General features: G+C 63.6%; 1 protein-coding gene across 1 annotated transcript; it reads right to left on the bottom strand.

Moving 5' to 3' along the window:
- Nucleotides 1-3,105: 3,105 nt before the first annotated feature.
- On the bottom strand, nucleotides 3,106-12,120 carry MSANTD1 (Myb/SANT DNA binding domain containing 1). Its single transcript, XM_057704660.1, is given in 9 exon segments — nucleotides 3,106-3,346; nucleotides 4,956-5,231; nucleotides 8,903-9,275; nucleotides 9,811-9,930; nucleotides 9,933-10,154; nucleotides 10,157-10,206; nucleotides 10,501-10,511; nucleotides 10,874-10,963; nucleotides 12,064-12,120. Coding segments are annotated over 9 exon segments (1,440 nt in total).
- Nucleotides 12,121-14,020: the final 1,900 nt, after the last annotated feature.

Raw genomic sequence — 14,020 nt, forward strand, 5'->3', positions numbered from 1 at the left:
CAGTGTTATTGAGAGCACAGTTGGGATTACATTAATAAAGTGATATTATATTTTGGAGTTTCTGGGAGTATACTAAGTCTTCCCACTTGCTCAAGTATTGTTTTAAATTTTGTTTTGGATAGGTAACGAGCAGATTTATTTACAGAGATACACAATCCATAGACAGAAGGCAGTCTATCTCAAAAGGCGAGAACTGCCTTGGGAGAAACACACTCTACAGACAGAGTGGGGGCCGTCTCAGAAGGCGTGAGGCCTGTTTTAAAGTTTTCAATGAAACCGAATAGCTTTCTTCATATAATCCTATACCTTTCTGCTTAATTTCACTTGTAGATATTCTGTAGTTTTGAATCATAACAGTGATTTTTTTCCATTCTCCTATTTAACAGGTTTAAGGTAAAGTGCTCTTGACCTTTTGTATAATTTGGTTTTCTGGGTATATAAAAATATTATTTGAAAATAAAGGTATTTTTAATTTCTTCATTTCTTCTCTTACCCTGCTTCTTTTGTTTGTCTTAATGCATTAGTGATAAATGTGAAAACAACATAAAATAATGATGGTGAAATTGAGCACATCTGTCTGGTTCTTGATTTTAGTTTTTAGTGTTAATGTGTTGTTTTGCTGAATCTTATAAAATATTTTAGCATTTACTGATCTCGCCACTTTTCCCTCCTTAAAGGACCAGCAACTGTGGAAGAAGTTGGAAAGTGGCTAAAGTCACACTGACTGAGAAAGGCGTGATCTGGGTGGCTCTCAGCCAGTTCTGCTGGACCGTAAGTGGTTCTGTCCAGCCCAAGGGCAGGGGTAAGCTGATCCCACCGAGGACGCAGAAAGAGCACTAATTACAGACTCTGACGGAAAGGGCAGGGAAAAGAGAGCAGACCAAGTTACCTTTAAATACAAATGAAAAATGTAAAATAATACGTTGCAACTGAAGCCTCGCAGTTTCTGAAATACTAATACCTCACGACCCTGATTCTAGGGATGCAGTGATGTTTAACGTGAAGACTCTGCTACATGACTCGATCCACCCCTCCCGGGGGGTTCTGGGGGTGACCACTGAAATGGAGTAGGGTGCCCGTCGGGGTTCGGTCTGGACCCTCTCAGGCCCAGCCTGGCTGGGGCCCGGTGTTGGTTGAACCAGTGAGTTCTCGTGCTGGTGGCTTGTCCAAGAGCTAGAAACTCTCCAGGGCAGCCCCCAAACACAGGCCTTCCACACCAGGCACCTCCAGGCTCTCCTGCCCTGGGCGGGCGCAGGACAGCTGTGCACACCTGGCAGCGCACAGCTGGCAGCCGGGCTGGTGGGAATATTTGCGAGTCGACAAAGTGAGTGTCTGGTGAGTGCTCACCCGCTGCAGAGCCGGGTGAACTCACCAGACATGGCGCGCCTCAGTCCCAAAGGGGGATGGTTTCAGCCCACAGCACGTGCTCTCTGGGGGTGGGGGGATCCCATTGGCTGTCCTGCCCGCCCAGCTCCATGCTGTGCTGCACAGGACCCCTGCCCCTCCCTCCTGCAGGCAGGCCTCTGCACCCCCCGGGGGACCATGGGTGCTCTGACACCCGCGGAGCCTGGTTACTGTCTGGCAGCCCTCAAGGGCCACTGGAGGGTCAGATGAGCTGGTGGCTGGCACAGCAGGGTGACTGCGACAGCCTCCTGGCAGGGCCCGGGCTTCCACTCCGCACCCCTCCACTGCAAAAACACCCCAACAGTCTGCTGAGCAGTAGCCAGAGGGAGCTTTTCTAGACCGTAAGCCACCTGCTGCTGACCTGTCTGCTGTGTCCCCCCAGAGCCCTGTCGTGTGGCTGCAACTTGCTAGCGCAGGGTGACCCAGCCGTTCCGTGCAAACCAGCGAGCAACGGGGCGTCTCTGCTCAGCCGCACGGGGGGGGGCTGCGGGGCGCCCCGCGGCGGGGTCGAGGCGGCGGGACAGAGCACGCGGAGACCCTGACGGCTGCTCTGTGCTCTGGACAAACAATCAGGCCCTGGGACAGGCCGACGCGTATCTCAGCAAGAGTTTTAATGAACCCAGTTCTCCCCGTATAGAGAAAAGCGCCACAACCATTAACTGAGACATCTGTTTTGTGGCCGGCTGTGACCTTTTCCTGGATGTCTGCCTGACTGCACGTCGTTCCTACCCGAAGTCACACGTCAAGAGGCGTCTCCCCACCTTTTGGGAACAGCATCCTCGGGGCTACCGCGCGGCTGTGTCCCAGGCTGTGTCCCCAGTGAGACCCTGAACAGAGCTCAACCCTCAGCTCTCCTGTGGTGTCTTCTCCCAGCCGCTGCCTGGGCCCGGATGAGACCCAGGAGGAATTTGGGGTGGGGGGCTCTGCAAGGGCTTCCCCGCCTGCCGACCTTGCAGCACTGGTGTCCTCACCCCCAGCCCCTCTCCCTCCTGGCCTCCGCGGCCTCCCCAGCTGTGTGTGCCCGTGGCCGGCCTCTCCTGGTCCTGGTCCTGGTCCTGGTCCTGCAGGCGGCCTGCCCCTCCGGCACATCCACAACCTGCCGTGACCTGACTTCCCCACTCGCTCGCCTGCCCACTCCCCTGCGTTGCACCCCCGCCACGTTGCACCCCCGCTGTGTCGCTGGGCGGAGACGGTGGGACAGGGTGGTGCGGGAAGGGTCAGCGCTGTCATTAGTGCATTGCTGAGGTGGGACCTGGGGGGAAGGATGAAAAGGCCGCTGGAAGTGGTGCGGCCTCAGCCTCGGGGGTTGGCCCGGGTGTCCGAGGCTCTCAGGGACGACACAGCTGACACGGGGTGGGGGGGGGCGGCAACCTGCCCCCCAGCTGCCTCCACCTGCTTGTCTTTGGAGGGACCGCCTGCCGCCTCCCTCCAGGGCCGCACCGTGACCTCTGCTTCCAGGAACTGACGACAATAACACCGTTAACATCAAAAGCCGCTTCGAATACCTTCGACGTGACGACCGTGGGGAGCAGATTCCGAGACGTCCTTACTGGGAGCTGCCCTGCAGTGACCCCGGGTCCCGGCTGCATGTCCAGGCAGGGGCTCGAGGCCTCCCGGGCCTCTGGGAGGGAAGTGCTGCCCGGCGAGGCTGCCGCGGGCAGAGGAGGCCGTGCCCTCGCTGGGGACCCGGCGGGCGGCGGCCTAGACGCCGGACTTGGCGATGATCTTCTCCAGCAGGCTCATCATGCGCTCCTGCAGCTGCAGGCTCTGTGCCTGCAGGAGGCTGTGCTGGTCCAGCACGCGGCGCACCTCGCGGCACGTCTCCTCCAGGGCGCGGCTCAGCCGCCGCTGCTCCTCCAGCATCGCCTCCAGCAGCCGCAGCTTCTTCCTCTGCAGGTGGCCGCCCTGCCCCTTGCGCTTCTTCACGGGCCGCTCATCCGACCTGGAAGGACAGCGCCGGCATGTGGCATGTGGACGGCTGGCCATGGAGCCCGGGGGCCCTGCCCGACCCTCCCAGCCGCCACCGGACACCGGGGGAGCTGGGCCGCCGTTCACGCACATGGGGCCCAGGCCCTCCCACCGTGATGGAGAGGGCACACGTAGGGGGTGGGGGCGCCCTGCCATGAGAGCACCCCCAAACCCACGGAGCTGGGTGGGTAGGGGGTCCTCGGTGGGGAGAGGCCACCCCAGAGAGGGATGAGGAAGGCTGGGTGGGAGAGGCTGCTGGGCAGAGACCACCCGTTCCAGCCGGCCTCGGGCAGATGGGGAAACTGGAGTCCTGGAGGAAGGGCCTGGAGCCCTTCCTCTCTCGGCATTCTGGAACGGGGGGCGAGCACACCGTGGGGATGAGGAGGGAGGAGGACGGGAACGCAGAGGGGCAGGGCCGCGGAGACTGGGCTCTCCTCCAGGACTTGAATCTTCCCTGGGCTCTCTGCTCTGGGGTGGGGCCTCCTGGGTCTAAGCGGCCCCCACGGGCGGGCAGGGAGCGGCCAGATCCCACCAGGCCCCAAGGCACTGCCTGCCCCCCAGCCCAGGCCCTCTGTTTCTGTGCAGAATTGTGACCCCGCCAACCTCAGGGTCAGAGAGCAGCGCTCAGACCCGCGAGGGAGAGCGGCCCCAGGTCCCGGTCCTGGTGCGGCGCCTGGGGCAGCCGCCAGTCTGGGAACTGGGCTCAACCCACGGACACAACTCAGGCTTCCCTGTGACGCGGCCTGGCCACCAGCAAAGGGGGTCTTTGCTGAGGACAAGCCAAGAAGCAGCCCCCCAGCTCAGTGGTGTCAGACTGGAGGGGCCCCCACAGATGCCTTCCTCACCCCACTCCCGTCTGACAGACTTGAGACCAGGCTCAGGGGAGGCAGGGCCACAGCTCAAATCCACTCTTCCCTTTCTCCCCCTCACTGGTCAACTCCTCTTCACCTGTGAAAGCTCAGCCCAAACGTCACCTCCTCTGGCTCCCCGGCCCCCACAGCACAGGGGCGCGTCTGAGGGCATCTGGAGGCAGGGTCAGCACAGGCCTGGCGGACGCTGTGGACGGCAGAGGGGCTGGCCCGCCCGCTGCAGCCGGGCTCCGAGGACACCCCGGAGGCTCTGCCTGACAGCCCCTCCTGGTGCAGAGACCGGCAGCCCGGCCAGGCCAGGGAGAAGGGGACCCCAGGGCACGGTCTGCGTGGGGGGGGGGAGCAGGAGAGCCAGAAGCCAAGGCGGGGGCCGGAGGGCTGGCCTCTAACTCCGGGCCCTCCTTGGAGAAGGTCCTGCGTATCCCCATTTCACAGAGGGAGGCTGAGGCCCAGAGAGATCAGATCAAGGACTTTCCACACAGCTCAGCAGCGACCGAGCAGCAGACGCGCCCAGTCCGTGGACACGACGGCCGGGCTCCCGGAACCACCTGCCTTCCTGTCTCTGGCCTCCCTGCCCTGGGGGCTGGTGCGTGCCGCCTAGGCCTCTGCGGCCAGCGCTGGGCAGTGGACCCTCGCGGCCCCCAACCCCCTCTCGGGAGGGCGGGCGCCCGCCCCGCTGGTGGTGAGGGCGGGAGAGGGAAGTGCACACACTACCTGAACTTAAGGGGCAGTAAGCTGTCGGAGCTGGAGGAGCCATCGTCCTGGAAGCGGCCTCCGTAGGAGCACTGGTTATACGGTGAGTACAGAGGGGTGGACTTAGCGGACGGCGACAGGGACGCCTCGGTCTGGGACGTGGAGGGCCCCGGTTGCTGGCCGTCCGGCAGTTTGCCATCACAGGACTCGGGGACCTTGGCCAGAATCCTATCAATGGCTAGGTAATAGGGCCAGTCGGGCGGGACGGACTCGCTATCTGTCATGCATTTTAATTTCCTGAAACGAGAGACACAAGAGCCAAGGGTGAGAAACAGCTGCTCCCTGCCCTGCCTCCCCCGGCCCTTGGCAGCGGGGCACTCGGGGGCTCTGGACCCAGGGAAGCCACACGGCAGGGAGGCCTCCCCGAAAAATCGGCCAGGCTCCAGGGCCAAGCGACCCTGGACTCAGAAAGGAGTCGGGCTCAGGACCTACACCGCCTTGGATGCTGGAAGGGATGCAAGGGCCCCAGTGTGAGTGCCGGGACCTCGGGCTGATTCGTCCTCTCTTTGCTTTTCTGGAGTTTCTAAACTCTCTGCAATGAACAGATACTGCTTTTTAATAAGTTAATCAGCAGCAATAAAATATATGGTGTAATACCAGCATAAAAATAAAATGTAATATAATGTATAATGCAAATATAAAACACTGTCACATAATAAATGTGTTTGTCTAAAGAGGACGCCCTGGGGAGCGAGAAGCTCAGGAGGTGAGAGCACAGGCCTCGGTGTCCAGCAGATCTGAGTCTGTGTCTCGTCTCCACTGCTTTGCTGTGTGACTGTGGGCAGGTCCATTAACCTCTCTGAGCCTCCATTTTCCCATCAGTAAAACGGGGATGATCAAAGTAAGCTCCTTTGTGGTTGTTGCTCTTCGGAAGATTTAAGAAGACAATGCCCGGTGCCTGGCAAACAGCAAGCTGTCAGATATCATCCTCAGCTGAAGGTACCAAGAGCAACGGGGTTGGGCCTGACGGGGTCCCTTCCCCCACGGCCTGGCATCCCCCTTCCCCACTCAGGCGCCAGGACAAGGGTCTGCACCGCGCAGCTCTGCGCACCGTGGGCCTGAGCCCCTCCTAGGCCCTGTAGGCCCCTGGGCCTTGGCGGTCCCCTGGGAGGTGAGGGATGGGGAGAGGTGGCCGCAGGACAGCTGGGCAGCCCCGGCCAGGCCAGGAAAGAGGCCACAGTGGGGTGGCAACGGCCCTCTGCCTCCCAAAGCCCATCCCGAGGCCCCAAGCCTCAGCTGTAGCCCCCACGTTCCTGCCTCTTGTGCCCCCTGCCATGCGGAGGCTTTTGAGCGACAGAAGGCCCCACAGCCAAGTGGCTTCTGTCTCCCGACAAGGGGTCCCTGCCAGGGCGCGGCCACTGGCCACACTGGTCCCTGGAGAAAATGCGCTGACCGTCTGAAGGAGTTGCCCCCAGCGGGGGGCTGCACCGCTCAGGGCAGCAATCAGGGGCGGGCCTGTGCATGTGGCCTCGGGCAGCGCCCAGCAGGCGCGTGTCCTCAGCGGGTAGCCAGGGCCAGGCCCTCGGGGATGAGCAGGCCGCTCCAGCTTCCTGACCACAGGAACACCGTCCATCGCGAGGAGGGCGACGCGGACGTTGGCACAGGGGGCAGGTGACTGTGCCCGGCGCCCAGACCCAGCCTCCACCCGGGCTCCCCCCACAACCCCTCCGGAGGCCCCCAGCTCTTGTTCTGCCCACTCGAGCCAGCCCGCTCCCCAGAGAAATGAGGACAGGCCCGTCCCCAGAGCAGGAAGCCCCTGAGCGGTATGCCAACAAAACACGCCCCACCGAATCCGGCCACCCCCAGGCTTCCTTAACCAACAATTTTTTCTTTTTTTTCCTCGGCTGCGCCAAGTGGCTTGTGGATCTTAGTTCCCCGACCAGGGATCGAACCCGGGCTGTGGCAGTGAGAGCACCAAGTCCTAAGCACTGGACATCCAGGGAAGTCCCCCGACACTCTTAATATATAAAAAGCAATCGTGGAAATTCCCTGGTGGTCCAGTGATTAGAACTTGATGCTTTCACGGCTGGGGGTGCCAGGGTCCAGGTTCAATCCCTGGTCAAGGAACTGAGATCCCGCAAGCTGTGCTGTGCGGCCAAAAAATATTGTCAAAAAGAAAAAAAAAAAAAAAAGCTGTCACGAAAAAATAACTAAAGCTTCTGCTGGGGGGGGGGCGGGGGGAGGAGAGAAGAACCGGTCATAACCAGTCATGCAGCCAATGCGTGGGCCCACGAGGGGCTGTGTGGCCTCGCGCAAGTCCCTCTCCTGCTCTGGGCCTCGGCGTCCCCGTCGGGTGAACCGGAGCTGAGAGACGGCACCGTGTGCAAGCGCTTCATAAACTGGGACGTGCGGTACACGTGCAGCCCTCACCCCACGCCAGGCTCCCCAGGGGCCCCGCTCGCCACACCCTCCTCGACCCACAACCCCCTCCAGGAATGGAAGAGAATCCCTCCCCTGGGACTCCGCAGAAGCTTTCAGGATAAATAATGAATAACCTGGCCAGACACCGATCAGAGCCCATGAGTTGTGGAGTCAGGCAAAAGGCCGTAAACAGCCCGCGGCGCCTCCGCAGCCCCCTCCTCACCAGGCGCTGAGGGGCGCGGGCAAATGGTGGGCGGGGGGCACGTAAGCCTGCATACAACTCAGCCCCGGCGTCGGGAGCCCCGGCTGGAACCTGACACACTCCACCTAAGTGGCTCGGAGGTTTTGGACCCCAGCCGCCGCCTCTTTTCCACCCCGGGGCCCGGCTGGAGGCTGAGCAGGGGGTCAGAAACGGGCCTTTGGATGGGCCAGGCTCAGGACCGGCTCCTCCAAGGGCCAGAAAATGTGAAATGGATGCAACTGAAACAGGCTTTTGTTGTCCAGGCCCTGGGAAGCCTCTGCACGTCCCCAGGCTCCAGACGGGCTGGGAGCCACAGGCCAGGAGGGGTGACGGCTCTCCTTGCCTGCTCACTGGGGCCGGGGCCGGTGGGGGCGGGGGCAGCGAGGGGGGGTCCTCTCACCCAGGGTGTGGTGCAGGGTGCCCGAGGCCAACCTGCAGGGCCCCATCCGCACCCAGCCCTGGCCGGACCTCTGTTCCCCTGCCGATGGTGGCCACTAGGAGCACCAGGAGGTGGCCTGGGCTGGAACCAGCTGGGCCCCTGCATGTCCTCCTAGGACAGCGCCCCCCCCAACCCCACCCGACACTCTCAGGCTCCGGGGAGCTGCCCAGGCCCAGGCTGATCACAGGGCCTGTGCTCTCGGTGCCACTCTCCCCCTGCAACCCAGCTCCGGTTGACCTTTGCCCTGCCTGTGCCCTCTCCTCCGTGGGGACCCCTGCAGATAGACCTGGGCCCCACACTCCGAGGTGCCGGGCACGCGGGGCCACGGGGCTCCGTCCTGGATGCCAGCGTCGTCCGCACCCGATCCGCGTGCTGGGCCCTGGCCCAGTTCCTCCCAAGGCAGCTGGGGCATAGGGGCTTCCTCCCAGAAGCGGACCCTCCTGGGCGCTCGGAGTCTCCACGTGGGCCCTCCACGCCCCCTCCTCGACCCCGAGGCCAGCGCTGCGCTGTGCTCACAGCAGGCTTGGCGGATGCTGAAGACGACAGAGTGGCAGGACAGGCGGGCTCGCGGGCCTGGCCGCTGAGCCTCCTCCTGCCTTGGTTTCCCGCCTGCGCCGCAGCAGCCGTCACCCTGTGGGGCAGAGCCCAGCCTGGACGGACCCAGCGGGAGCTGCCCGCGCGCCTGGGGGGCGGTGCCGCGGCCGAGGCCGGGAGCCAGGCCAGCCCCAGCCCTGCCCTCCTGGGCCTTGGTTTCCCGCTCTCCCCGCCATGGTCTCTGCAGCCAGGACCCCCCTTTCCCAACGCAGCTCCGGGGACGTGTGGGGGTGGCGGGCGCAGCGGGGGCCCGTGGCAGGGCGGCAGGCCCACCTGTACTGGAAGGTCATGTTGGTGATCTTGATCTTGATCTCCTCACCCAGCCGGCGCTCGCCGGTCATCTCCAGCAGCTTGCTGGCCATCTTCTCGTACACCTTGGCGTTGCGCTTGGTCTGCTTCAGCTCGTCGAAGAACTCCTCCCAGACCAGCATGAGGCCACGCATCTCCGCGTCCGTCCAGTTGCGGGCCCGCCGGTGCTTCTCCGTCTGCGGGGACACAAGGTAGCCGGGCACCTCGGCCGCCGCCATGCTGGGGGCACCTGCGGGGTTGAAGGGCGCGCGCGGGCCGGGCCGCCCGGGGCCTGCGTGCACGGCGGTGGGAGCCCGGCTCCTGGAAGGCAGCTCCTCGCTCAAAATGGGGCCTACATCTGACAGGCAGGAATTTAGTTAAAAGCTTTTAAACGGGAAACGTCATTTTGATGTCACGTTTCCATAGCAACAGAGCAACTGCATAAGCTACAACAACAGAAACCTTTTAACTGAAAGCGCAGGAATCAGGGCCGCCCTGACGGGCCATCAATATTGCAGTGAGCGGGCCAGGCCCCAAAAGGGCGGCCCAGCTCCCGGCCCTGCCTCCCTCCCCAGCCCGGCCGCCAAGCTGGCCAGCCCAGGCCACCGAGCGCGGCACCTCCGCTGGGCAGACCGGGCTCTCCAACTCTCAAGAGGTGGGACCCAGGCCGCAGCCCCCGCCTCTGCCGCTCCCCAGCTCACGCAGGCAGGGCCCCAGGGAGGGCCCAGGGAAAGGGGCTGCGGTGAAACCAAACGCGATGGGGGGCAGGCCCAAAGGAGGGGAGACGGCAGGCAGAGGGGTGGGAGGGGCAGAGATGGACACAGACGGGGAGACCGACACAAGACACACCCTAGGGGACCCACACGGACACACGTGTGTGCACACACCCTCACACTCGGGATACGAATGCCAACGCCGCCAGGCTGGCTGGGGGCGGGGCTCCTTGCAGGTGGGGTGCTTGCTGGCCTGGGGATGTGGGGTGGGGCGAGGAGCTGGCACAGTGCTGGAGGCCGGGGGTGGCTGGGAGCAGGCGGTGTGTGTCCCTCCCGCCCTGGGCGTCCCCACCGCAGCCCTGGCCGCCCTGCATCAGCACCGTCGGCACCTAGACCTGCTCTGCCCACTTGGCTGGGAGGGGCGCTCCTGTACCCCCAGGACCCCACAGGAAAGGGCTTGGGGAAGCCTTGCTGAAGGAAGAAATGCACAAATGAAGGACCGACCTTAAGTAACTCCCCTCCCTTCCAGGAGGTCGTCTAGATTGTGCCTGTGGGCTTACTCGCAAACTATTATTCCTTCTTCAAAACCCTGTTCTGGCCTCAGCTCCTCTCTGAAGTCTTCCTAGTCCACTTTGGTCCTTCTTCCCTTTTTCCCTCCTGCAAACTGGACCTCCCTTGGGCCAGCCACTTGTTTTTGCCTCCCAGCTGTGTGGCCCCGGGTTATGCACACTTGCAAAGGCGACAGTAAGAACGTGCGCGCACGCTCTGATCCCTGGGCACTGTTCTAAGCACCGTACATCTGCACTTTCTACTCTGACCCTCGTGGCACTCTTGTGAGGGAGGCTGGCACTGCTGTTACTCCCATTTTACGGATGAACAGCCTGAGGGACAGAGGTGAGGTCACCATGTGGTCCAGGAGCCAGGCTGGGCTCTGAACCCAAGCAGGCAGGCTCGGGGCTGGGTCTCATCTGTGTTGTGCAGTGGCCACCAGGCTCCCCGCGAAGGACACCGGCTCGCCTCCTCTGCCTGCGGTCCTGGGCAGATGCATGCACGATGGAGCCAGTGCAAACGGCTGCACTTGCCCACTGCTTCCTGGTCTCCTGGGAGGCCCCCATGCTGACCTTGGACAGCGTGGCCACTGGCACCAGCTGGGGTCCTCAGCCACCTGCCCTCAGCAGGCCTCTGCCAGCGTGTGACTGAGGCTCGGTCCCAATGTCTTGGGCCAGGGGACAGCAACACTGACCTCCAGCACCAGCTGGGTGGTGCACTGTAGGACCAAGGAGAGCTCTGGAGAAGGACCAGCCAGGACAGGCATGAGTGAGAGGTGGCAGGGCTGTCGTTGGGGGGGGGGGGGGGGCGGCAGGAAAGGGGGCCTGAGAGCCGGGCTGGGGATGGGCCCCTGCCTCGGCCGGGTGTAGGGACTGAGGGGCTCCCCAGGGCTGGCCAGGGGCCTTAGCCTGGCAGGAGGTTGCAGCGGTGGAGCCTGCGGGGGCTACAGAGAGAAGCCACCTAAGGCATCACGACAAAATTTTAAAGTCTTTTTTATTTTTAATATTTATTTATTTAGGCCACGCTGGGTTTTGGCTGCAGCACGTGGGATCTTTTCTAGCTGTGGCATGCGGACTCTTGGTTGCAGCACGCGTGTGGGATCTAGGTCCCTGACCGGGGATTGAACCCGGGCCCCCACGTTGGGAGTGAGGAGTCTTACCCACTGGACCACAAGGGAAGTCCCAGGACTGAAAATTTTAAAGATAAAACTCAAGCAGGTGGCTTACCAGCAAGAGCCCTCACACCTGCTGGACGGGCCATGATGGCCACATGGTGCCCCCACCCCGCCCCCAGGCCCATGGGCCAGCGTGCGGGTCTGTGACCCTTCCTGGCAACCGCAGGGCTCTGGGGTGGCCTGCGCTTGGCAGACGGACTCAAAGTCCTGGCTGAAAATCACACGCGACACAGGGCCCTCCACAGGCCTGACTGTGAACAGGAGCGTCTTCGTCTGAGCTGCCCTAGGACAGGGAAGCTAAGCCTGGGACGGGAGGTGTCCTTGAGTCTCCCCGCCGGTGCCCCCACCCTGCACCCCTCTGACACCCTGCGCGAGGGGCTGAAGCCCCAAGCGGAAGGATGGGGTGGGCCGGCTGGGGCTCCCTCCTCCCTGAAGTCAGAACTCGGGGTGCAGAGGGAGAGGGCAGCAGGGGTTCCTGGGTCAGGGCCTGGCCCTGCCATCAGCTCCCGGTGGCAGCCCCTCCCTCTGGGGACACAGGGACACCACTGCCTGGCCACAGAGCACCTCCCAGGAAGGCGGACAGCGGTTGCGCTCCCCCAGGCCTGGGCCCTAGGCGCAGAGCACTCCGTGTTCGCAGTCAATAAGCAGCGGGAAGGCCCACCTTCTCCAGGAAGCCCCCTCTCCTCCCCTTAGGCAAAGGATTCACCTACCAGGTGGCCCTCGTGCTGGCTCTCTGCCCCCTCAGAGCCTGTGCCAGACCTGACCATCCTACAGGTGGACCTTTCCTCAACCACGACTCCAAGGGCAGAGCGGGGCTGCCGCACAGTGCATCCCAGCACTGGGGGCGGGGGGCCGAGGGAGAGGCAGGCACGGCTGCCTCAGGGTCTCAAACCCAGTGCCACCGACTCGCGACGTGACTCGGTCATCCCTCCCGCAGCCCGTCCCCACCTACAGTGGGCAGGAGAGCACAGGAGTCCTCCCGTCTGGACAGGCGTCCACCGCTGGACATGGGGCTGGCGTGCAGAGGGCACGGCCGCACCCCCAAGGCCCTGGGGGCCCTATCCACGGCCCCCGCCCTCCTCCCACCCAAGCCCTCCTTGGAGCTCCGGGGAGGACAGAGGCCGGCGTCCTGGCCCGGCTGGGGCGGCGGGCGGTCGGCAGGAAAAGCTACTGTCCCAGGACAGCTGCCCGCGCTCAGGGCCCTGGTGCCCAGGCGGCCGTGAGGAAGCACCCGCACCCCCGCTGGCTCCCTGGCCGACACACCCAGGAGACGCAGGGTGAGAGGTAGAGAAAGGCTGGGCGCCAACGTCTCTTCTCAGGTTTCAGGGGCACCAGACGCCCCGGGGAGGGGCCCCGGGGACGCTCCCTGAAGCAGAGCCCTCCCTGTTGGCCTCCCAGGACAGGAAGGAGCCACACCGGAGGGGGAGGCAGGCCAAGCTCCCGGCGGCAGGGCCGTCTGCCCTGGGCCGGGGAGGGCTGCATCCCTTGGCACGGCTGCACGGCCTGCTGGGACCCTCAGGCTCTGCGGGAGAGGGAGGTAGAGGGCCCGGGGCCGGGCGTCGGGCAGCACCTGCGGGGAGAGGGGCCGTCCGGCCTCAGGGGGAGCAGTCCCAGCGCCCTCCAGGCTTCTGCCTGCCCACGTGGGGGCCCAGCGCAGGAAGGGGCATGCCTAGGGGCCTCTGGCACCTCCAGGGGGCAGGCAGAGGTGAGCTGGCCCATCCCAGAAGGTAGGAGTTTGGCAGGGGAAGATGCCCTGGCGGGGCAGAGGCTGGGGGCACAGGGAGTGTGGGGGTGGGTCCAGGCCGGGCAGAGCGGTGCGAGGACAGGTCAGGAGAGCAGGCCACCCTGGTGCCAGAGCCACTGACACATGCTGCCACCGCTCTCCTCCTGTGTGCACGCGGCCCAGACCCTCAGCTTCCAGCCCTCTGCCTCAGCAGGCAGGCCCCGACCCTGACCCACTGGCTCCACTGGGCCACCCATGCCCCGAGCCAGGGTGAGTGGAGGCCTGGCCAGTGGTTCGTCCCGTCCATAGTGCGGCGTGAAGGCCTGGGAAAGCCAGGCCCCTAGAGGACGTGGCTGTGACAGGGGGAGCGCATCTGGGTGGCCCCTGGGCTTCCTGCTTGCAAGGCCAGAGGGGATGAGCTACCTAGAGGGAGAAGCCAGGCTGTTGAGGCCCCCAAGCTCGTGGAAACTGCAGGACACCCACATGGTTTCCCAAGAGCCTCGGTGACTCCACAAAGCGGGGCCACCTCTGTGCCCACAGGCCCCTGGGCGCTGGCAGAAGCCCCGTCCATTGGCGCCCGGCCCACGGGCAGACGGCCCTGAGGGGTGAAGCTGGGACAGGTACCCCCATCCTCGGAAGGGCTCTCAGGGGTCAGGTCAGGAAGCAGAGGCTTCCCCTGAAGAAAAGTAGGGCCTTGCCCTTTGCCAAGGTGACTGGAGGGTGAGCAGGGGACATGCTGTCTCTTCTCTCCGGGGAATCTGGGGCCCTTTCTGGAAACGACAGGCAGGCAAGTGTGCCGGCCAGGGTTTGGCTGCTTCGCCTGGACCACAGAGAGGTGGCTAGAGTTTATGCAGCTCTGAGGGGTGAGGCCATCGGGGCCTGGAGGTGTCAGAGGAGACACACCCGAGGAGGTGAAGGGATCTCAAACGAACCTGCACAGCCCG

The sequence above is a fragment of the Hippopotamus amphibius genome, chromosome 13 (genome assembly GCF_030028045.1).
Source record: "Hippopotamus amphibius kiboko isolate mHipAmp2 chromosome 13, mHipAmp2.hap2, whole genome shotgun sequence".
Taxonomy (NCBI): Eukaryota; Metazoa; Chordata; class Mammalia; order Artiodactyla; family Hippopotamidae; genus Hippopotamus; species Hippopotamus amphibius.